Source organism: Odontesthes bonariensis, chromosome 15 (genome assembly GCF_027942865.1).
Source record: "Odontesthes bonariensis isolate fOdoBon6 chromosome 15, fOdoBon6.hap1, whole genome shotgun sequence".
In the NCBI taxonomy this organism is placed as follows: domain Eukaryota; kingdom Metazoa; phylum Chordata; class Actinopteri; order Atheriniformes; family Atherinopsidae; genus Odontesthes; species Odontesthes bonariensis.
This window is the reverse complement of record NC_134520.1, coordinates 13,745,853-13,768,492: the sequence shown is the minus strand read 5'-3', so window position 1 is coordinate 13,768,492 and position 22,640 is coordinate 13,745,853. Positions and strand designations below refer to the sequence as shown.

The 22,640-nt window shown below is 42.7% G+C and overlaps 3 protein-coding genes across 4 annotated transcripts in view; all 3 read left to right on the top strand.

The window, feature by feature from the left end:
• The window catches only part of pip5k1ca (phosphatidylinositol-4-phosphate 5-kinase, type I, gamma a), a 45,046-nt gene extending 35,716 nt beyond the window's left edge, over positions 1 to 9,330 (top strand). The window contains exons 16-18 of one of the 2 annotated variants that reach the window (XM_075485066.1): positions 286 to 535; positions 4,615 to 4,704; positions 5,935 to 9,330. In XM_075485066.1, coding sequence (XP_075341181.1) covers positions 286 to 535; positions 4,615 to 4,704; positions 5,935 to 5,937 — 343 coding nt within the window. In that variant the 3' untranslated portion in view covers positions 5,938 to 9,330. The remainder of the gene's footprint in view (positions 1 to 285; positions 536 to 4,614; positions 4,705 to 5,934) is intronic. The other variant, XM_075485068.1, reaches the window with a different exon arrangement.
• Positions 9,331 to 10,829: 1,499 nt separating this feature from the next.
• LOC142400288 (ras-related protein Rab-11B-like) lies at positions 10,830 to 14,784 on the top strand. Its single transcript, XM_075485069.1, has 5 exons — positions 10,830 to 10,962; positions 12,025 to 12,220; positions 12,321 to 12,514; positions 12,804 to 12,884; positions 13,316 to 14,784. Exons 1-5 carry the CDS (start codon positions 10,923 to 10,925, stop codon positions 13,459 to 13,461), a joined length of 657 nt encoding a protein of 218 aa, XP_075341184.1. The 5' UTR covers positions 10,830 to 10,922; the 3' UTR covers positions 13,462 to 14,784.
• A 367-nt stretch (positions 14,785 to 15,151) lies between these two features.
• Positions 15,152 to 21,990, top strand: marchf2 (membrane-associated ring finger (C3HC4) 2). Its single transcript, XM_075485084.1, has 5 exons — positions 15,152 to 15,652; positions 17,726 to 18,039; positions 18,238 to 18,433; positions 18,661 to 18,870; positions 18,975 to 21,990. Exons 2-5 carry the CDS (start codon positions 17,858 to 17,860, stop codon positions 19,128 to 19,130), a joined length of 744 nt encoding a protein of 247 aa, XP_075341199.1. The 5' UTR covers positions 15,152 to 15,652; positions 17,726 to 17,857; the 3' UTR covers positions 19,131 to 21,990.
• Positions 21,991 to 22,640: the final 650 nt, after the last annotated feature.

The following is a 22,640-nucleotide window of genomic DNA, read 5'->3' as shown; positions in this document are numbered from 1 at the left end:
GGACAGACATAAGGTGCCATTACTGTAGCAATTGCTGTAACTTTCAACTCATGAAAGCATTTAAGTTGCTGGAAAACGCCTTAAGAGTTGTCTACGTTCTTAATTTTAGTCCAATCTGAACAAATTCAGCTCTCTCGAAAACTGTTCCAAGCACCATCCCATTTTCTGAAGTATCAGAGTAATCCAGTGATAGTGACTGATTTAATGTGCAATGGTGCCAGTTTGAAAAGCTTTCTTCCACACAAAGTCTCAAATAGATTTTTATATGCGTCCGTGTTTCCACAGTGAGCTCCAGAAAGCAGCAGGCGCAGAGGAGGCGGCGCCTTCCGACTCCTTGTCGGCACCTGAAGCGGCCTCATCCTCCTCGGCTGCCCCAGCTGCTCCTTCCTCTCCGGGGCAAGCCGAGGAAGCCCCGTCCAGTCCCAAGGTGGCGGTGGTGGAGGCGGACAGGGCCAGCCAGGTGTCCGGGTCCGGGTGCACCAGCCAGGCTTCAGTCGACGACGAGGATGACGTGCCAATCACAGATATCTACTTTGTAAGTATTCGCAGATACAAACTATCTGTTCACACAAAACAGCCGCATTATTCACAAGGAAATCACTTCGATTTTTATTTTTTATTTTAGTTTATATATTTTTTTTTTTACATTCTTAGTCATCACTTCACCACACCTATACTATCAGGGTCAGTGTGTGTATTGTTGACTGAGCTGTGTGATGCCATTCAACAGAGGCGCTGACACGAGGAGAGGAAGCTGAGGCTGGTATGGGAACACGGGTGTGTGCAATTCTTGTTTGCAGTGTGTGGTGCATTTCGCTCAAGGAAATGGTTTCAGCTTTTCTTTCTTAGAGGCATGTTAGAAGACTCACACCTGCGATCCAGTCTTCATGCTTTGCTGAGACTGTTGGTGGTAGCTTCATACTTAAAGTACAGATGTGAGGGTACAATCAGTCTCCTCATCTGCCTCTTAGCAAGGAAACGTATTTCCCAAAATGTCACCCTGTGTCTTTCAACACAGTGATGAGTGCTGCTTTTTGCACTCTCTGATACGAGTGTGATAATTGCATGTGCACCTCGACTTTGCTGTTTACTCGTATAGTGCTTTTGAACAAGGCTGCACACACACGCAGTGGATTGTGTGAAAACAATTGGAGCTTTTCCAGTTTGCATGTGTTCAGTCTCCAGGAAAAGCGACCATTAGAAATGGTTCTGTTGGCAGGTCTAAATGCACCCAATAGCTCTGCTATAAATGAATGATGTGTGTAGAATCGGAGGATGGAGGATACAGCCAACAATCGCAGTTAGAAATCGGAATGGTCCCACTTGGCCGCCCGCACACACCGGCTGGGTGTCTCCTGTCTGGGATCAAACGCCCTCTAATGTGTCATGAGAAAGCCTGATGACCAGCAGGTTAGTCAGTGAGCTCCTCAGTTATTTAACAGCGTTCTCGACCAACGGGCTCTGGCCGACTCTCAGCTCTTGCTTCAAAAGGAGACGATGCTCCCTTTGTGCGCAGCAGCAGGGGGTTGTAGCACCGCACGAGGCAAAATGACACTGACACTGATAGTGTAACTACACTGAAACGGGCTGCAGGCGGTGCGCTCACAAGTGGCTTCTTTCTGGGGAGCGGCCAGGAGAAAAGATGGCGTTTCAGTGTCTGTTCGTGCTCTGCTAATGATCCAAACTGAGCCGTGACAGCCCCATTTCTCCCTTTTGTGGACTGTGGACAAGTATTTTTAAACTGGGTCTTCCACACATCACTTTGTTTGACAGCTAATCTTCTCATCCTAGAAGGGTTTCCTTTTGATATCAGAGAAAATCTGGAGCAATTTTGTTTTGAAAAGCTGCAAAAAAAGAGACATTTCCACAGACTGGTTTAAAGCAAGTAAATAAGTATAGTCAGAGGCTGACTTTATTGCTACATTGCTTCTGGTTGTATTTTTAGTAAAAGAAGTGGTTGTCTGAACCGGAACCAAAAAAAATGGAACAACTGTGGTGGACATCCACAAGAGGAAAACTGAGAGAATTATTTTAATCTCTAGGAATATCTGGGAAATGATGTCATATCTGGGAAGCTGCCTGTCAGTCCAGTGAGTTTCTCCTTTGCCGGATCCAACTGGAAACAACTGATGAGCGATGGTTTCGTATTCGCATCTTTTAAAGGGGTGTTTCTGTTCATCGTTGCTCCCATCTCTGTCCTCGGATGTTCCGCACCAATAAGGTTCTGGCCAAATTGCTCACCTTGCATTGAACTATCGGCACGTAGAATCCTACCGTGGAGCTATGGCAAAGAAGAAAAAAAAGAAAGAAACACTCTAAGGTTTGTTGTGAAATAACAGCCTGAAGGAGTAATTAAAGCCAGCACTGCAGCTGTATTTTCAATGTAAAGAGTAAGCTGGGTTTCTGCATATTCCATAAAGTTTTATTATTGCACTCGGTTTGCATCTTTTTACAGCACACAGAGGGTTGGAGTTGGAGCTCAAGCTAGAAATAAAATCTGTATAACTCAGTGATTTCTCGTGATCACTCGTCATCTCACCTCATCTCATCTGTACACAAATAAACTTTAAGGGTGCGTCGTCTCTGTTTGCAGAGACATGCCAATGCAAGAGTAGTGTGTGCGGAAAACGACGATTGTCGCCTGGACCTGCTACAACCCCTTAATAAAACTTCTGCAACACCACCCATGATCAAACAAGTGAGCCTATCGGTCATTTCCTTTCAAGTGTTCTGTATTTCACCTGTGCAGGTGGTCTTCAGCCTTTATTCAAAGCAAATAATAGCAAAAGGTTGCCTACACAGTCAGGTACCGTGTGTGTGTGTGTGTGTGTGTGTGTGTGTGTGTTTGGTTATGGGCATCGTGCCATTTGAATGTGACCAAGGAAACTTCAGTTTTCACACTACTAAACGAAAGTGGCCAAAAGCTTCTTAGACTTTCTCTAAATCTGAGAGCCACTGCGACCTACTGCGACCTTGGGAGGGGGGGGGGCTATCCACTTGTAAGACCCTTGTTAACGCATTAAGTTAACAAGGACTTTTTTGATAACTTTCATAGATCAAAAAGGAACATGTCGTCATGTCACGGGTTCCTCTGAGCGGCCTGTGTGTAAAGTTTTTGCCGCTACCATCATCGTCTTCACTTCTGTCCCCTCTAATCTTCCTCTTCTGTCTTCACTCATGTAACCCATCTCTCAAAATCTCAAAATTTTCCCCTTACCCTTTGCCTTTACTCCTGCCATGCCCTCCATCGTTCTCTGCATTGTCTCTGCCCTCCGTGAGTCATAATGACAGTGGTGAGGTAAGGATGTTGTGTGACGGCGGGATATAAAGAGAAAGTGGCTGCCAAACTTGTGAGTGTGTCCGTCGCCGCTGACTCATCCGGTGCATCTCTGCAGGGGTGACACGTTCAGAACACTCCTCCATTTTCACCTCGGCGTGCATCCTTTTTGTTCATTGTGTTATTTTACCTTTCTTTCTTTCTTTTTTTTTTTTGCCTCACTGTCCTCCCTTCATCCTCTCTGTGTTTGTTTGTCCATGTGCCATCTACTTCTGTTGCCGTCAGTTTCCTGACGGTAGGACCTGGGTGGTCTCTCCTTTCCGACAGAGGAGGAAATCCTGTTGGCCAGTAAGTGAGAAGCGAGTTAGTCAGCTCTAGTCTTGTAAATGTGGGTATCTTGGTGTTAGACTAGATTGGCCCCAATTATTTAATGCAACACGTGACCACGGTGCTGCAAGGTGTGTGTCCCGGGAGCATTGGCTTGTCATGATTTTTTTTCCCCCTGAAACTGATGGTGTTTTTCTAATTGTGAAGACGCCAAAATGGATGCCAACTCGCCTCACGGTGAAGTGTAGGATGCACTTATTTGAGTGTTTCTTTTGGTCTCATCTTTTGCTTTGTTTCTACGCTCACTGACAGTGTGCCTCATGCGCCTTTGCAGCTCTGAGACATATTGGTGTAAGAGGGTGACATTACAAAGTTACCTTGTCGCAGCTGCTGTCCTCTCTTAAAGGACTGATGCCTGTGGGTTTTTACAGACCCACGACAATGCTGAGTGTGAACAGCTGTTTTGCTTGTTGGGGGGAAATGAAAACATTGTGTTCCCTTGCTTTACTCTGACCGAGGATGCTGTCTGTGTTTGACTGTCTTGGCATCCTGGCTTTTCCCCCATCTCCTCCTTCTCACTCCTCATGCTCCCTGCTTGGCTGATGCAGCATCTCATCCCTCGCTCCGTGCTGTTGCACCTTGAGCCGGTCCAAATGTCACAAAACACACAGACACATGTGATTAAAATACACATCAGTGAGACCCATTGTGATATTTGTTATGTTTACAGCACTTCTCTCTAGTTCTCCAAGTGATTTCCCTTTAGTAAAACCAAAGCCAGGATTAACACAACCTTTAAAGCACTTTCAATGTGTCAAATTCACACTTTCTGATTTGTCTCAAAAACATTTCCTCCTTTATGCATCCCTAATTTTCATTTCCTGTCTTGTCTTTTCTCCTGTGATCTCCTGTGTCTTTCTCTCCTGCCTGCTCCTGCTGCTTGTCTCTGTGCCTCTGGCCTTTCCTCTGTCTCTCTGGCCCCCTCTGCTGTGGTGGGTGTGTAAAAACAGCCTCCAGAGGACAGGACCTGGGTGTACTCTCCGCTACACTATGGCTCAGAGTCTAAGGCCCTGCCAGATGGGGATTGGGAAAGAGAGACAGTAAGTGAGAAGCATCAGATGAAAATGTAAAGCACAGGAAATTCCCTCAGACGAGGAGTCAGATCAGCTCTAGCCCACATTGAGACGATCACTCATCCGGCATAACAAGGATGGAGAGGATGAGTTGTGACGTTACACTGTGTAAGAAGCTTCTACAATAAATGTGGACAAAGCTTCTCCGCTCCCATTAGTAGTTCAAGAAACTAGCCCCTACATTACGGCTTTCATTTTTCACTGATTAAAAGTGGAAATGGTCTCTGACTTCCAGGTGATCATTTTGTTCCACGACCAGCCACACCGTGGCTGTCCAACAACGAGCTGCTCGGGCTGTAAAACACACGTTTGGCTGCATGAAGCCACCCACACATCCCAGCATGCTTTTAGACGGCCACACCCAAAACGCATAACAGGACTTTACAGTGCTAACGGTTTTGTTATATCCTCGGCAATTTGAAATAGTTTTCTCATTTGATTTTTTTTTTTTTTTTTCAAATCTGAAATCTGTTCATTTGAAGCCTTTTAGTCTTAGGTTTGCTTGACTTTATTTTCAGTGCTAAACTTTTGTAGTAACTCTTATCTGCCTGCTTTCCGAATCTGTGAAATCAGACAATTAAAGATATAAACATGCAGATTCAGGATGGAAATGAGGTTGCCTGCCTGTGACTGTTTTCCCTCAGAGATTTTTTGAAGAGGTCATGCATGGTGGGCTGCATGGTGGGCTGCTTGTTTACTGCGCTCTGTGTAGCAGCATCTGCCCCTACTGCACTGTATGCCGTGCTCTAACAAGGTTTCATCAGTCGTTGATTCTTTTGTTCCAACTCGTTTTTTTGTCTCCATCTTCTTCTCCTAAACATTACACATGAGAAATATCTGTAAGTTTTTATGCAATTTTAAAACATAAGTGAGCTCAAATGTAAAATCTCAGAATATATATGATGTAAAACATTTCTGCCTTACAGTTTTTTACACTAAAAAGACAAAAAAAAACTGCACGCCTTGTAAAAACTTTCCATCAATTCGATCTTTTCTACACATTTGAACACTAACGAACTGGTGGGTGTTTGCTATGTTTAATGAAAAATTCTGCCCCTGTTCACAATCCTATCTTCCTGTCCTCTTTTCATTTCATGAGCATCCTTTCGTTTGCCGGCGCAGTTCAGATTTGACACCCTGAGATGAACATATTCACTCGTCCGACCGCATTAACTGGTTCTGTCTCGTCTCCCGCAGTAAAAGCCCGTTCTCTGGCAGAGAGGAGTGAACGTCTCAGCGGAGAAGACTCATCGGTCCGAAGTCCAGACCTCAGCGGGAGCAGCGAGATCTCTGTCTGAACGAGGATGTTAAACACGAATATTGAAACATATTGAGAGGAAAAAGTGACTTGAGCACTCGAGGGGGGAAAGAATCCTGCCAGTGACGATATCACTGACCTCCAACCATCCCTGCCTTTCACCCTTAACAAATGACATTTATTACATCAATTTAATGATTATGTACGTGTACGTGTGACATAGTCTGTGTAAGGCTGCAGTCTTCTATGTTTAACATACATGAAACGCCACGATAGTTCACTCCGACAGACTTTCCACTGGCTTTCTCTCTGAATCCGCACAGCAGCACATGCGGCTGTGAAGTGAGCGGAGCTGCTGGCTCTGGTTCTTCCTTCATTCCAGTTTGTATCCTCGATGTCCTCAGTGTTACTTTAAACAAAAAATATAGGAGGTATTTACTCCTAAAACATTTGCAAAGCAGATTGTTTGTACATTTTCAAAACCTGTTTTGTTTACACGTTTGAGCCATCTTTGTCAGCAAATTGGGTCAGTAAAGCAACCGATTTGATTGCTAAACTATCAAGGGCAGAATGGCTCCCAGGGAGCCGTCTGACAGGCCCTACGCACTTACATTTTGAGGGGGGTTTTCTATTTGCGTCACAGAACCAGTCACCTTGGATCAAACCGACGCATTTTCAGTTTCAAAACCACACGAGGAGGATCGTTTGACTCGTGGTTTTGGTGCACTCGTGCCAGTAGAGGTCATGGAAATCTGAAATTTTAGGTTCCAAACCAGCTTTTTTTTTTAAATAGACGAGAACACAGTGATTCTCTGGTCGCAAACCCCCTGAGGCAAACCGACCCTGCAGTTTGTGACCAGTCGGCAAGGCCAAGGCCAGAGACTCTATTGTAGGAAAATACCTTTTTTACAGAGCTGAAAGCTCGACAATGTTCTCCTTCTGCGCAATGTCAAATGTGAGGAAACCTCCACACCCTGTAGAGAATGTTCTTGCCACATTTAAAGCATTTATTACAGAAGAAAGTACTAATATTACTTTGATTAAATTACTTAAAACATTTTTGATTAGTAAAAATGAGTTACCTGTAGTCTTTGAACTGTCAGCATTAGATCAGACAGAACTCTGACAAACACTAACTCGTAACGTTACCTGCGGTCAGAAGTGTTTTTTTTTTTTGTTTGTTTTTTTACAATGTACATGTTGTATTGTCACAAGACTCTGGTCTTGGCTCCGAGTGAAACAACTAGTTTCATGTCCACCCAAGTGCTCCCAACTATGAGTCCCCTGAATTCTGAGTGGATGGGATTAACGGGGCTTCCCGAACCAGCAGCGCTCAAAGCAGCTCCTCACACGTCACAGCTGGGCTGAAATGTGCGTGTGAAGTCGCCGGTGCCGCTTTTACACAGAGCAGCAGAGCACTCTGCAGATTTCAGGGTGTTCGGTGAGAAAACCCGGAGGGCTCAAACAGAACATCTGGACATCTCTGTCATCCACGCATTTTTAGTATTGAAAATATGCAGCTTAGTTTGTAAGAGAAAGAAATAAAACACTCTAAGCTTTAGTAAGAAGGTCACTGAATTTACAGAATAGTTATTTGTAACTTAAACGTTTTTGCAAAAAAATTTATTTGAGACTTGAGTTGTTTTACAACTGAAAATGTATTTGAATTTCATTTTAAGATTCATTGATAACGTGCTTCTTCTTTTTTTTTTTTTTCATACGCATCCAAAGAACTTTGTTTTACTTTGATTATTTCTTCACTGCAGCTTTTTTGTGGTGTCTGGTCTCCCAGATCCTTTAAACCTCGAGTGTTTGTCGCGTCGATGCAGTGTTACCACGTTTTTTTTTCCCCCTACAGCCCCTTCTGTTGAAACAACTGAGATTTGACTCTTGCCTTTGAACGAGAAGGCATCAGCTACAACACGAAGGCAGCAGACCTTGTCGTTATTGTTATTGCGGTGTCTTCCGGTGTTGCCCTACTTTTGGACAGATGCGCACAAATTCAATTAGTGTTGTTTTTATTTTCCTTTTGTATCGGCGGCGTTTTCTATCCAGGTATCAGTCGCCCTCCTCACAGTGCAAAATCCATCGAACAGACAGTTGAAAAGTTTGTAGTCGTAGACCATCCGTCGTAGTATTTGCAGTCAATATTGTACCTGTTATCTATATATATGGGTGAACACGTTACATTTCCGTCTTGAGTCGGCAGTTTGTAAAAGGCTTGAATGTTGTTTGCACTTATGAAGAGGACCTGAAGATGAATTAGTGATAGAGGCCAAATAAACATATATATCACATCATCTAGAAGTCATATTTTTAAGTCTTTAGATAAGAGTCTCTGCTCACACGGGCACGATATTTCGATTTTCCTTTAAGGACTGTGTGAGCGCGTGCTGGTGCACTCAACCGCGGTCATTGTAGGGTCGGTGTTTGCTGTGGTCTCGCACATCTTAGGACTTAAAAAAGACTTTAAATCTAACTTCAGAGCGACTCTCTTCAGTTGGTCGGTGCATTTTTACGCGTGTTTGTGTTTGTGTGTGTGTGTGTGTAAGGGGAGGACACGTTGATGTCAGGCATTGTAAAATAGAAATCGGTTCGTTCTCATGATGTGCCGTGGCCAGTTGTAATCAGTTTGCTGTTGTTGATCAAATGAAGACCATAGCAGCAATATTTTGTACAGTCCGTCGTTTGGAGTTCATTTCAAAGGCCTTATTGAGAAATTTTACACGTGGGTCTACTGTTTCTAATTTCTTTTTTTTTTCTTTTTTTTTTCACTCGTGTTGTTGTATTTATTTTTCATCCTCATAGTTGTGCTCCTGAGAATGTGTACATAAATCTATAAATACATATATAAAGATATACAAATATATTTTCCATTTGAATTGTAGAATATTTTTATTTGGTTTTCGTTTTTGCTGCTGGGCAAGAAATTACTGCAATCTACATGATTTACTGTACCATATTCTTCAGTGTGTCCGTCGAGATGCCGCTGCTGTATATTTATGGTCTTATAAACCCCCCCCCCAGCTGTTTCTTTGTATGACATCCAGAACTGAGAGATTTAGTTTGTTTTACTTTACATGCAAATCAGTAGGGATTCTTCCAACTGTTCAGCTGTGTTGTGTTTCAAATCGCTGTGTGCCCTCATCCGATAGGGAGAGTCCGTTACAGAGACATAGCATGATTTCAGAATAAATATGCATATCAGAAAAGTGTATTTATGTATATCTGTGTAAATTCATCTATTTATACGTGAGGATAAATAGATGGCTGTGCGTGCGTGTGTTTGGATTCAATCAGATTGAAAACAAAATAAAGCGGTTCTATGAATTGTCCATGGAGATAATTTCATGTATTTATTCCTTGTTGTCAAAATCTGCTCATGATCATGATCGGTGGAGTGTTTTTGGGGTTTTTTTCCAGAAAAACCTTGGATTCAACTAATTGCTTTTGATGATCTTACTCGATTAGCGAGTTGGATCATCAAAAGTGTCTGCTTTCAGCATTGCAGTGGTGGATGGAAGGATTCCAGTATGTCTGAGTGAATATGAGCCAAAGGAAATGGCTCAGGACTGTCTAATTTAGCAAATGGAAGAAAAAGAAAAGGCAGCTTTTTTAGGCATCTTCTATTTTTTTTTTAATTACAGTGTTGCATTTTTATGAATGGATATAAGTATTTTAACCTCTTGGTGAAATTGGAGTCAGATGTTTTCTATCAGTGGGGATGATGCATGATGGTCAAAATAATTTTAAGGACATCAGAAGAGTTTGCTGCTCGTCAGGATGGAAAAGATTAAATAACACTTCAGTATAACCAGATTTATATGTAACACCCAAAATAGAATATTAACCAAAAGCAACTTTACATGTAGTACTTTGTTTCACTGTAAATCCCTTGGCAATTATTTATGATTTCAAATCTCTCAAGCCAACTTTATGACCCTGAAAACAAATTGTCTGCTAAATTCATTCGCTCCAAAGTCTGAATGACTGCAAGCCGAACAGTGTTGCTGCAGGATGTTACTGTATCAAGAGGGCCTCATGGTGGTGCCACATCACAAAGCCTTTATAGAACAGAAACCTGATCATAGTTGGTGATCTGTCTTGTTCATGCCAAGAAAAGTGTTGCTGTTCAGGTGAATCTGCTAAAGAAGATAGCTAAAAACCCACGTGAGGCCGAGCCCTTTAGTTATTTTTTTCAATCAACTCATATGAAGTGTCCAGTTCTTGCCAGTTATCCCTGCCACTGCACCTGTAAAGCATTCCCAGGTACTTCTTCTTCTGTGCTTGGAAGAACACGGACCCCCTACAATGATATCATCATTGGATCCAGGCAGGGGCACCTTCACTCAGATGAGACGAGAAGAATCTGTCACAATGTCAAGCTATCATTTGTGCCAGCTGAGAGGAATGGGATGACATAACACAGTGGAGTGAAAATAGACTAGTCATTACCCCATGTGGAGTATTATCAACGCAGTACTGTCGGCATCCATGTGGGCCAAATAAGTGTTTTTTTTCTAAAAAAGAAAAAAATCATATGCTGTTGAAAGAAACATTCAAAGCAATTAAGTGCTTTTAGCTTTGAGCTACGGTGTTAACTTCAAGATTTTATGAGTTTTGATTGTCGGTCTTCTGAAAGGCTCAGGGTGTCTAAATAAGGAGAACAAAGGATGTAATGCCTCGTCACGTTCTCTGCTATGCCCGCTGATTGGTCAGTATTTTCAAAGAGTTTAAATGATTGGTTAATGTATTCGTCAGTCAATGAGATTAGATTTCCAATTGGTCAACCTCGAGGTTCCCAAACTCACGTGCTTTTTATTTTTTTGTTTTTTGTTGCTTTCCTTGAGGGCGGTGTCAACTAGTTAGCTAGCCGGTAGACGGAGAGGGTTGTTGAAATTTAAAGCGCAAAAAATAGTCTTCGAAAATGGGAACTCGAGATGATGAATACGACTACTTGTTTAAAGGTAATTTCTCCTGTAATTGTGGATGAATGACAGCAGCACGGTTCTCTCTGTAATGGTCCGGTGACAGCTGTCGGAACTGAGGAAGTCAGCAGCATAGATGCTAAAGTTAGCTATACGACGATAACATGATAGCTTCTGAACTCTATCTAACTCTTTTAGTGTTGAAAGTTCTGTGCTCATGCCAATGCTTGGTTACCGACGGTGTCCACTTGAAAGTCGCGAACCAATGAGCGAGTTCAGTGATGGCAGGCTAATATTTAGTGTAGAAGTAGCTCTGTAAGAAGCTGTCTTGCTAACATGCTAGCAACACTCCCCCGTAAAAACAATTGTATAAAATGCAGTAACATAACTTGTTAGATACTGTTACTATATTTAACAAGTGGTCTACGTTACTTCATTCAGTCATTTGTCAGTTACTCATATTACTCTTGTTCTGATCACAGGAATAACACATAACTGACTTCTGTAATGAAAACTTTGTCACCCATTTCAGTTCGCCATAATCAACACAATCAAAATTTAGCCTAATCTGTGATAAGTGGTCTTGAAAATTAGAATATTTTTATTATATATTTTTATTGATATTTTCTTGATGTTGATAGAAGTCCCAATATAAAAACGGAAAAGTACTCTTATTTCTAAGAAACATTCTGGATAAAATCCCACTAAAGTTAATGTCTTTGCATCTTTCTGTAGTATTAAGGACCGTGAAACTGCTAGTCTGGTCTCTATAAGTGATGTATTATGATGTATGATATGGTCATATAGTTTAAGCTGAAGCATCACTGTGTAAGCAGCAGGTGAGTGTTGGGGCTGCTTGACTTTGACCTAGTTTATACTATTTTGTATACAGTTAATGGACAGAAACACTGAATACATCTGTAATTATAACCTGCAAAGGTGACTGAATTTTAATGTATGCCTGGCTGGCGCTGTGCACTGTATCATGGATAAGGGGGTTGTAGCCTCAGCATCACCGAACACCTCTCAGTTTCTGCAGTTTGATTGACACAGCAGGGTTGCTCTTTTCATGCATATGTGCGGTGTGTATTCTGCTTCTAGTCGTCCTTATCGGAGACTCTGGGGTGGGGAAGAGTAACCTGCTGTCCCGTTTTACAAGAAATGAGTTCAACCTGGAGAGCAAGAGCACCATAGGGGTGGAGTTCGCCACCCGCAGCATCCAGGTGGACGGAAAGACGATAAAGGCTCAAATCTGGGACACAGCAGGACAAGAGCGCTACAGAGCAATCACCTCAGCGTGAGTGTTTTTGCTGTGTGCGAACTAACTTTAAAGAACACAGATATCATCCTGAGTGAAAGATGGTAGGGTGTATTTTTACGGTCTATGTCGTGACTAGGTACTATCGGGGTGCAGTTGGGGCTCTCCTAGTTTACGACATCGCCAAGCACCTGACTTATGAGAACGTGGAGCGCTGGCTGAAGGAGCTGAGGGACCACGCTGACAACAACATCGTCATCATGCTGGTTGGAAACAAGAGCGACCTCCGCCACCTCAGGGCCGTGCCCACTGATGAGGCTCGGGCCTTCGCAGGTAAATAATTAGAATTTTTTTCAGTGCGACATCCTTGGCTCAAAGGCCAGATAGGCAGCTTGAGACTCATCCCCTGATCAGCAGAAAAAGAATGAGGAGTGGAACATTGATGTGTGTTCATTGATTACAGATTGTCAAATGTAGAGTTTCTTTATTAAAGGATTCTTCTTGTAAAAGCCTTGGCATCAGGAAAAAGGCAGTTTTGTATTTCAAAGAAAACTTCCAGTTTCAGTCATTCCATTTCCTGTTATGACTAAAAGTGTTTTGTCTCCTTTTTCGTTATCCTCAGAAAAGAACACCCTGTCATTCATTGAAACTTCAGCTTTGGACTCCACCAATGTAGAGGAAGCATTCAAGAACATTCTCACAGGTGAGAAACCTGATGCGTATAGACAGGCCTCTGTCATTAGAGATGCATGTGCAACTGGGGAGGTAAAAATTAAAAGGAAAAAAACAGTGCCTTTCCCAGTTTGTTTGGCTGAACTAATTAAATATTGTTAAATTAGATTTTTCACAAGTCTTTATTCAACTCTGAACTGTGAAATATAACTCAAAATGTCTAGTTGTATGAATTATTTATTTAATTACTGAGTAAACAAGAGTTTACAAACAATGAAAATCCACTTTTATTACAGAAGGTTTTCACCATCTCATGACTGCCAACTGCATTTTTGCCCCCTGGCTGGACGTGCATCCAGTTCTGTTTGTGTAAAAGAAAAATACCTAGAATATACTGCTTAGTCTAACCCTCTGTTGTAACATACCGTTTAATAGTGCAAACAATGTGGTTCTCTCACACAGAAATCTACCGCATTGTATCTCAGAGGCAAATATCAGACAGATCTGCGCATGATGATTCTCCGGGCAACAATGTTGTGGACATAAGCGTACCCCCAACCATGGATGGGCAGAGAGGCAACAAACTCCCCTGCTGCCAGAGCCTGTGACCCTCTCATCTTCTTTTCCTTTCTTCACCTCTGCTTTACTCCAACTATCATGCTGCTCTCGTTCTGTCCTCGTTGTTTCAGAATTTGCAAACATCAAGACTCTTTAAATTGACATTCCTTTTTTTTTTTTTTTTTTTTTTGCTGTTTTTACACTTGATCTTCCTCTGATGTCAGAGGAAACTGTCTAAAATATATTACAGGGTAGACAAGAAGAGGAGTGTAAAGCTATTAGGAGGTTGAGGCTGTAGTAAACTACAATCCCTTTTTAATTCACTTGATGATCCTATTGACCCACTCCTGTTGATGGACTGGCGAGGGATCAGCAGGCCCGCTTATCAATGCTCCAAGCCGTTTCTTCTTGCTTCCTGTTCTCAGCCTGCATAAAGACTAATGCGATGATCTGCCACCATGGAAACTTTTCATTTCATGTGTGGTTGACCTGATTCTGTCTAACCTGCCATGGAACAAGAGTCGAGAAGGAAAGTACGTTTGGAGTACTGATGTGTAGTCTGGAGTTTCTCTGTTGCTTCTTTGAGCCCTTTGCCCACTCTGGCATGAAATTGGCATGAGCCAGGGATCCAACTGGCTGCGGCTGACTGACTTCATATGGGCAAGTGTGAAACAGGTGGCATGTTTTTATTTGTGTGTATGTATGTGTGTGTGTGCGTGTGTCTTAAAATACCAAAGGAAAAAGTGCTCCAAAAGCAGCCCCGGCTATTGGTAAGAAATATATAAAGCTCCACAGGAGGTGCGTTGTTATTAACTGGGGTGTATGATTTGGTATGACACTGTGGTCCAATAACTTCAATGGAACAAATTCTCTCATCATTTTTAAAACCTCAACGTCTGCGAGAAGAAACATTTGTCTGATGGCTGCAAAGTGGCAGCTGTTGACAGCAGGGAACGAGCTCTTTTTAAAAAGAGCTCTTTTTGTCTGAGCAGGTAAATGTTTCTTTTAATCAACCTTTGCTGTCAGTGACAGTATCGTTTGAGGCAAGTGGATAAAAACGTGTGTGTAATCTGCTAAACATTTCAAAAGGATAACTGGCTTTAAAAAGACCACCTTCATTTAACACTTTGACTCTATACACTTTACTGGTTGTTCACTGAGGAAAAAGGAACCGAAAATCAGAAATGCAAACTTTGTGAAGTGGGCTGAAACGCCTTTTTTTCACCCATCTGGTCAGAAATGCTGTGATGTTTGATTTCCTCGATACTTTGTGATATTTCAAATTTCTTTGAAATGTATGTCAAGTGAGCAAACGAGCATATTGTGCTACTGTTGCATCACTCAAAATAAACTGAAACTTTAAATGTACTCACCACGACCGTGTGATAATCAGTTATTTTTGAAAGCCTTTCATGCTTGATGTGCCCGTGTGTAAATCTTGTGTTGGGTGGTGGTGCTGTTAGTGATGGTGATAGTGGACACACCCATTCGCTGTTACACACATCATTCAATACTTTTTATTGGATCTCAAATATTAGTGTATTCCAGACAGGCCCTTTTACAGTGTTAAATACTTAGTCTTTATTTATATGCTTTGACTACTAAAACTTCAAAGGTTAATAAAAAGTGATTTTCAGATTATGGTTGATTTTATTTCTCTGGTTTTATAAACCACCATAACCTTGTTATAGCTGAAATCTAACTTTTTTTTTTTTTAATGCACTATTACCAAATTCTGTTTGAAATGTCTGTCACAACCATTGCGCTGTGTAAGACTATTTGGAAAGAATCTAAAGGTTGAACGTCATGGTGCTGCTAATTGTTTTTGCTCTGATCCCTGTTTATTTCCTGTGGCCACGAGGAGCATATGACGCCTTTTTCTGCGTGCGCCCCTCCCTTTGACATGGCGCTGTCATTCACTATAGCAATTTGACTTGTCCGGATTGTTTTGTGCCGTCTTCCGCCCTGTACGCACAGCAGAGCCAGCCAGCTGATGGTGAGCCCCTGGAGGGGGGGGGTGTATTTAAAGCCCTGGCAAAGCGGAAGCCTGGACTGTCTTGTGTTATCAGCTGACTTGGAGCTTCTAGCTAGCACGGCGTTCAGAAGCTGCCTGAGCTGCTGCACTTCGTCCTGTGTAGTAATTTCACACGTACAGTAAAACATGGGGGAAAGCAGAGAAACCGAGTTTGTTGGGGCGGTGACGTTTGCTTCCACGAGACATCACTGAGAAGACGACTCTCGGTGAGTAGCTGCGGTTTGCTTGAATTATTTCTTGTTAGCTTGAATTATTTCTTGTTATTAGCAGCAGTTCGCTGCAGCCACTGACAGCTAGCAGCACAGCTGTCACGGGTACATGCTTATTTACTGGATAACTATGCGAGACTGTACATGTTTGTCGATAACAAAATGGCAGTGGGGAAGAACTTCGCGATGTACGTGTTTGGTGTGTGCAACATAACGAGACGCGCGGCTTGTTCCTGCTTCTGCATAACTGTACAATATCTGTACGCTGGCATATAACACTGTGCTCCAGACAATAGTCTGGTTCCAAGCTCCAACATCTGTCTGCAGAGGCGTTAGCTTCACTAAACCAGCGAAAACGGGAAATGGCTTCAGAATATTTAGCTGAGTGAGTTTCCGTGTCATAATGTATCTTTATTTAGTTAATGTTTGTCTATCTTTATTATGCAGACATCTTTAATTTCACTCAATTCGCTTACTTGTCTTAAAACAAGCTCTGACAAACCTATGCTATAATCCCCGTGTTTTTACACGGCTCGTCTCTAAAAACAATAACTGATTAGGTTTAGCTGTGTTCTCGTGTTGGAGGGGGGTACGTCTTTGTTTATCTGGGTCAAGGCTCAGGCCTTAGAATCGTGCCCCCATGGTATGCGTGGAAAACAGCACTCAGTAATGTATCAGGTTATCATAACTGGTCATCTGATCTGAAACCTGTGGGAAGTTAGAGTTCAGCCCTGTAGATTTCTCTGAATATTTAACTTGGAGCTCATCAAACCAGAGTGTTCGGGCAAAACAAAAAGGTTTATGGAGCCTTTGTTTGATACACTGAAGCTTTATTTAGACAAGAGATTCACTTAAATAAAATTAAGCTATCTCCTCTCTGATGCAGGTAGTGTAACATTACTCTCTGTCCTTTGTCCCTTGCTCACCACAGGCTCATATTAGGCTTTCAGTTTACCGAGTTTTATATTTGTGCATTGATTATTTAGATTGCGTAAAGGCCTGGCACAGTTTTCTTGTGCCATGTTTAATGTCGTTCAAAAAAACAACAATGTTTAGTACACAGGATTATACAGATTGGGATTACCAGTGAGTTTAAGTCCCAGATCCTTATGTTGCCAACAATGAACCAGTATTAAAACCGTAACCAATACGCTCACTGTGGTATTAAAACGGTTATCTCGCCCCAAAAGAATGAAATGCCCATTTCAAAACATACAGATTCTCATGTAGTCATATAGACACATATATTTTGACATTTTCTTCATGTTATTACTTGCAAAACCTCACATATGTACCCCACAACCCTTTTTAGACGCATCCATTTATAATTAATTTCACAAATTACATATTTTTCAGGCAGTGAGACAAGTGCCACAGGCTGTAGCACATTCAGCCATGTGCCCCCGATCTGCAGTGGGGGGGTTATCTGAGAGGAGACAGCTGTTTATCAGACTGCCGCACATCTCAGTCACTGCCGCTGAAAACATGCCGGCTTTTCTAGTAGATTAGCAGCAGCTTCGGGCAAACTGGCATACCTCCAAAGACTCAGCTTCCTTGTAAATGATACAAATTTATACAAGCATGGCAGGAAATGAATTTCAGATGAGCAGACAGTACTCTAAGCCTAATTGGAGACTATGTCTAGTTTTACTATACAATGGAATTCAATTACAAAAACCTTTATTTGTTCCCGGGGGGCAGTTAAAGGTACACAGGGCAGTTGTACATAAGTAACACAGAAAAATGGCAAAATGAAAATGATTAGATAAATTTAAGATCTTACAAACTGATCAGTAAACTGGGGAAAATGAGTAAACTGGGAGAAATTCATTTAAAAAAAAAAAAACAGTCATTTTATAAATGGATTCATATAATTTTTCTTGCATTTGACAGCACGTTGGATCGTTTGCAGAGTTTTAATGTCCATATATGGTTACATCTGCCCTCTGTGTTACTGAAAGAAGCCTGTTGCCTGTTGGTTTCAGTGGCTGATTAAAAGCAGTTTCTTTCTTTCCAACCTTTGTTTCAAAGAAAATTAAATGCGTTCCCCGTGTGTCTGTTTCTCTGTAGGACCCCCCCCCCCCCCACGTCTGGTGGAAAGAAGGAAGAGTTTGCGCTTGTCGCTGTCCCAGTCATCCATCACCTCAAGCCGTTTACGCCCTCAGCTCCATCTGTACGGACAGTGCCTGGAAAACTGTAACCATGACGACGGGCGGGTGTTGCCACCTGCCTGGCTCTCTGTGCGACTGTGCCAGCAGCACGGGTTTGTGGAAGAGCGTGGCAGAAGCGGGTGGCGACGGATGCCAGGCGCTCTACGTCACTCAGGTCACCGCCATAGATGGAAGGCTGCTGTCGTCTGTGCTCAAACCCATGAGTGTACAAAGGTAAGCGCTCCAATGCTCGCATGACGCATATTAATATACTGGTATTTATGCCCATATTCATTTTTGCTGTTTTCTTTTGTTAATTTACTGTGTATGTTTCTCAAAAACTCAGAGCAATCGGACAGTTCAGCGTTGAACCTGTTGGCAACCTTTTCCTATTCAATTCAGTTATCCTCTAAAAATATCTTGTTTTGCCAGTGATGGTCCCATCTGTCGTATTTGCCACGAGGGAGCCATCGGCGAGAGTCTGCTGTCCCCGTGTGACTGCACAGGCACGCTGGGCACGGTGCACAAGAGCTGCTTGGAGAGGTGGCTGTCGTCCTCCAACACCAGCTACTGTGAGCTCTGCCACACAGAGTTCAGCATCGAGCGCCGACCGAGGCCTCTCACAGAGGTAACAAAGGTCAATGTCCTTTGCCTCGCCTGCTTCAACCTTTCTTCTCGTCCTCTTTGTTTTTGTCTGTAAATGTTTGAAAACTAGTGCGCATGCATGAATGTGTGCGGTTGCTTCTTGCTACCTCTCTGCTTGCTTCTCGTGTTACAGCCTTGTATCTTTTCTGCTCTTGAGTAACTTGAGACCTCTCCTCCGATTTTCTCTCCCCTCCCTCTCTCTCTCCACAGTGGCTTCAGGACCCCGGTCCTCGTAATGAGAAGAGGACGCTGTTCTGCGACATGGTGTGCTTTCTTTTTATCACACCTCTAGCCGCCATCTCCGGTTGGCTGTGTCTGAGGGGCGCTCAGGACCATCTTCAGCTGGGAAGCTGGCTGCAGGCCGTGGGCCTCATAGCCCTCACTATTGCCCTCTTCACCATCTATGTCCTCTGGACCCTGGTAAAAAAAATTAACTTGCAAGCAGCATTGTGGTTGAATCCTAACCTGAAACGTTGACGTTAAACCACGTGTTTCCCTCCCCTGTCACCCGGTTGTGTCCACAGGTGTCATTCCGCTACCACTGTCAGCTCTACTCCGAGTGGAGAAGAACAAATCAGAAAGTACATCTTCTCATTCCTGAAGCCAAGGAGTCGAACGCTTCCCAGCATTCCCTGCTCTCTAACAAACTGAAGAAGTCAGCCGATGAGAGTATAGTATGAGACGGGATGTGGGAGAGCTGTTTCCTGATGCATCGTGCCTGCTGGCAAGACTTCAAAAAGCACTTCTGGGCTTTTTTTCTTTCTTTCTTCCATTATTTTTTTCTTTGCATTTTGTTTTTTTACATGGCCTCTTATGAATTTATCCTGCTGTGTGTGCAGAATAAGCACGTTTGAATGGGGTCAGTCTGTCCTCATGGTGGGTGTTCACCAACGGCACTGAAGAAACGGACAACGCATGGAGACGCTCGGACTGCGTCGTCATCATGGATGCCATGACATCATTTTATCACATAATTTTGCATTGAGGGATGGACCCTGTTAACTTGTTAAAGAAGACTGGAATGTAACGATTGTCTCCTGATTAGTTCAACAGCGCAGCACGTCCACACTGCCACATATAATACATGCGGGCGTGCAGGAACCTTCATCGGCCTTCCACTGTCTGCACAACATCGGTTTCAAACGGCCGCGCGATCACATATCGGTCCAAGGGAGACGAAACGCAGAGCTCGAATCTTTGCACATTCAGATGAAACTTGAACTTTTCTCAAACCGTTTTTACATCTCGTCCAAGAATGGGTGGCTGCGCTACACGAGCACCAGAGGTTGGACATCAATGTCTCTGCAGTACATTGTCTCGGCCTCCAACATGCACAATTATGCATGCAAGCAGCACTGTTTTGGGTTTTTTCTTTTTTACTGAGGGTATTTTTTTATTCCACTAGATGATGAATGGATTTGATATTCCTACTGAGGCTTCAGCAGTGTCCTCATTGAGGTTCTTGCATCATCAGCACTTAACAAGTAGGTGTTTCTATTTATGTAGATGGATAGAAAACTCCATCTACATGGCTTTCAGAGGAACATTTCCACCAGTGGTTTTAGGTGGCCGGCTTTGAGTACTGAAGCATCGTTCTTATTGCTTATAGATGTTCTTAATAATTGGCTTTCGATTGGCACAGTGCTGTATGTGTTTACCTTTCCACAATCACAGAGATCGGGGACTCAAAAATTTCCTTCTGTCACTCTCTCAGAAGCAGCTCTCTTTGTGTTGGTGTAAATTCAACCGGCAACATTTGGATGTGGCTGTTCAGACTCATCTGTGACCGGCTGAGTTCGTCATCCGAGAGACCCATTTGATTTCCTCTGAGCAAGCCGATCAACCAGTCAGAGCTGATCGTCACAAACCACAGAGCGTGCCTGGTATCCAGATTTTCGGGTCATGACGTGGTCCACTTGGGGACACGTCTTCATTCCGTTCAATTTGGGTTATGAGGAGAGCGTTAATTGCCTCTTACACACACAGTGGTTTGTCTACGGGGGGGGCGAGCTTGAAGTTGATTACAGCAGCACTCAAAATAACTTCATTGTTAAAACAATCTGAATTCAAAGAACCTGATGTAGACCATGGCCCCAAAAGCAGAAGCTTTAGCAGTGCATTTGTAAATACTCCTATTTGCAGGTGTGTAAGATTACACCGAAGGAAGTGAGGAAATGGCATCTGCAGATCAGTTTGATCATGAATTTTATTTTATTTTTTACTCCGTTTTTAATACAAGATCAGTAACTGACTTTCTCACTTGTGCATACAGACCATCACTCAAGGTGTAAAGAGGCCAAAGCGCTGGATTTTATACTCAAAGTGTTATCAATGTCTTTGATTTGAAATACATATTTACTTTAGATCATCAGGCTTGAAGAGCAAGTCATTCATGTGCACCGGTGTGTGGTTGTGCCAAAGCCAGAAGAGGCAGATGTGTTTATTAATGGTGCACTAGTGTCATGAGCAACATTTGGGGGGGATAAATAAAAGATTTAGTAGATAATAAGCAGCTGTAGATTCTTTTATTTTCCTTTATTGATTTTCACGCGACAGATGTGAAACGACATTAGCAGAACGACGGTTGCTTTTGTTGGAGCTGTTTAAGAGCAGTGCTCTGCTGGGGAGGAAATGGGCAGCAAACACACGGTTCTATTGTTCCTCCTGCCTGTTTGAGTGCAGACAGTGTGGCACTATCAGTAACCAGTGGCTCTAAGAGTCATTACCTCGCTCGGCACTGTTGTTGACACTACCAGTGCACTTTGGTATATCTCGCTCCCGGTGGGCTGTCCCACAGACTGCCCCAGTTAAGCACTTGTTTGTGTTTTTGACTGATCAGGATTATGTACTGCGAAGGGAATGTTAATCATTGTTTTTCTTTCTCCTCCATGCAAATGAGCGCAGAGACGCTGCCCGTGTTGCTTTTTCAGTATTTTTGTGTTCTTTTCCCTAGAGATCCACTGTGTATCATTTTGTAATGTGTGTTGGGAGGTCTTTACATTTCCAGTGCTACAACAATGAACCAGTATTAACCCACTCATTGTGATGAGCTGTGGAAACAACAACAAAAAAAAGGATGTCTACACCAAAATACTGGTACCTGCAGTCAGCCAAGAATTGTTTGCAAAAACCAATGAAACATGACTTGTGATCATTTTGAATGCTTGCATGCTTCTGTTTCTTGGGAGGGCTTTGTGTGGTTGAAAAGTGGCGTAGCACACCAGCGGTTTATGGCTCATCCCTTAAGGGATGGGAGGGGGGGTTTCACAAGTATGTTTTGGACAACAGCTCCGTGAACTCACTAATCCGGATGGAAAAACAACCTGCTAATGTCAAGTTTTACTGCAAAATCTGTTGAGCAGCGGAATCTCATCCATGTTGTCTCCATAAGCAGCTTAGTTAGAAAAATGTCAAAACATTCCTTCATGCTGCTGTTGTGAACAGCCCCTGCCGTCAAATGAGCGAGAATACAAGACACTGGAAATGTCTCCTTTAGAAGGATTTTTCTATTACCTTGATCATTAAAGGATGTTTTTGGGATTTTTTTTTTTCTTGTTTTTTTTTAACTACTTCCCATAAAAACTTGACTTTTTCTAACAGATTTGGACAAGCAAATATTAAATTCTATTTGAAACCGAGCCTAAAGATGAACCTGGCGAAACGCAACCACAGAGAAAATTAGCATTTTCAATCATATATTTGACAAAAATATAAAGATTTATCAATCTCATATGGGGAAAAAAAGGGCGGGCCTCTAACGCCATGATTCCTCCTTGAGCCGAAATAACTTTATAATAAATTGTACAACTGTCACTTTGAGCAACAGTCCAAGAAAAAGGAGGAGGGGAATGAATATCAGTCATTCTCTGGTTGCGTCTCTGCAGCGTCAGCTCCACTTCAACTGACTCAGCAAGATCAGCCGCAGGCGAGTACATCAAAGCTTCTGCCCCTGACAGGTCCGTTTTTCAGGATGCAGCCTTCTCATTGCCCATTTATTTAGTTCTATTTTATTAGTATCTTTAATCAGTTTTACACTTCCACGAGTGCTTCCAATTAGTCTGCTGTGACCGTGTTTTCTTCTGAGAAGGTGTTATCGTGGTTTACGGGGGGCTAAAAAGAACTAAGAAATCTACCTATCATTAACCTCATTAGACAAAAAGCGCACTTCCCTCCAACCGAAACAAGAGAAA

Excerpts from the sequence above, each read along its gene's own strand:
- LOC142400288 (XM_075485069.1), top strand. The coding sequence starts at position 10,923 with ATGGGAACTCGAGATGATGAATACGACTACTTGTTTAAAG. Across the intron at positions 12,515-12,803 it reads TGAGGCTCGGGCCTTCGCAG|AAAAGAACACCCTGTCATTC; the intron begins GTAAATAATTAG and ends CGTTATCCTCAG. Across the intron at positions 12,885-13,315 it reads ATTCAAGAACATTCTCACAG|AAATCTACCGCATTGTATCT; the intron begins GTGAGAAACCTG and ends TCTCTCACACAG.
- marchf2 (XM_075485084.1), top strand. The coding sequence starts at position 17,858 with ATGACGACGGGCGGGTGTTGCCACCTGCCTGGCTCTCTGTGCGACTGT. Across the intron at positions 18,434-18,660 it reads GACCGAGGCCTCTCACAGAG|TGGCTTCAGGACCCCGGTCC; the intron begins GTAACAAAGGTC and ends CTCTCTCCACAG. Across the intron at positions 18,871-18,974 it reads TCTATGTCCTCTGGACCCTG|GTGTCATTCCGCTACCACTG; the intron begins GTAAAAAAAATT and ends TTGTGTCCACAG.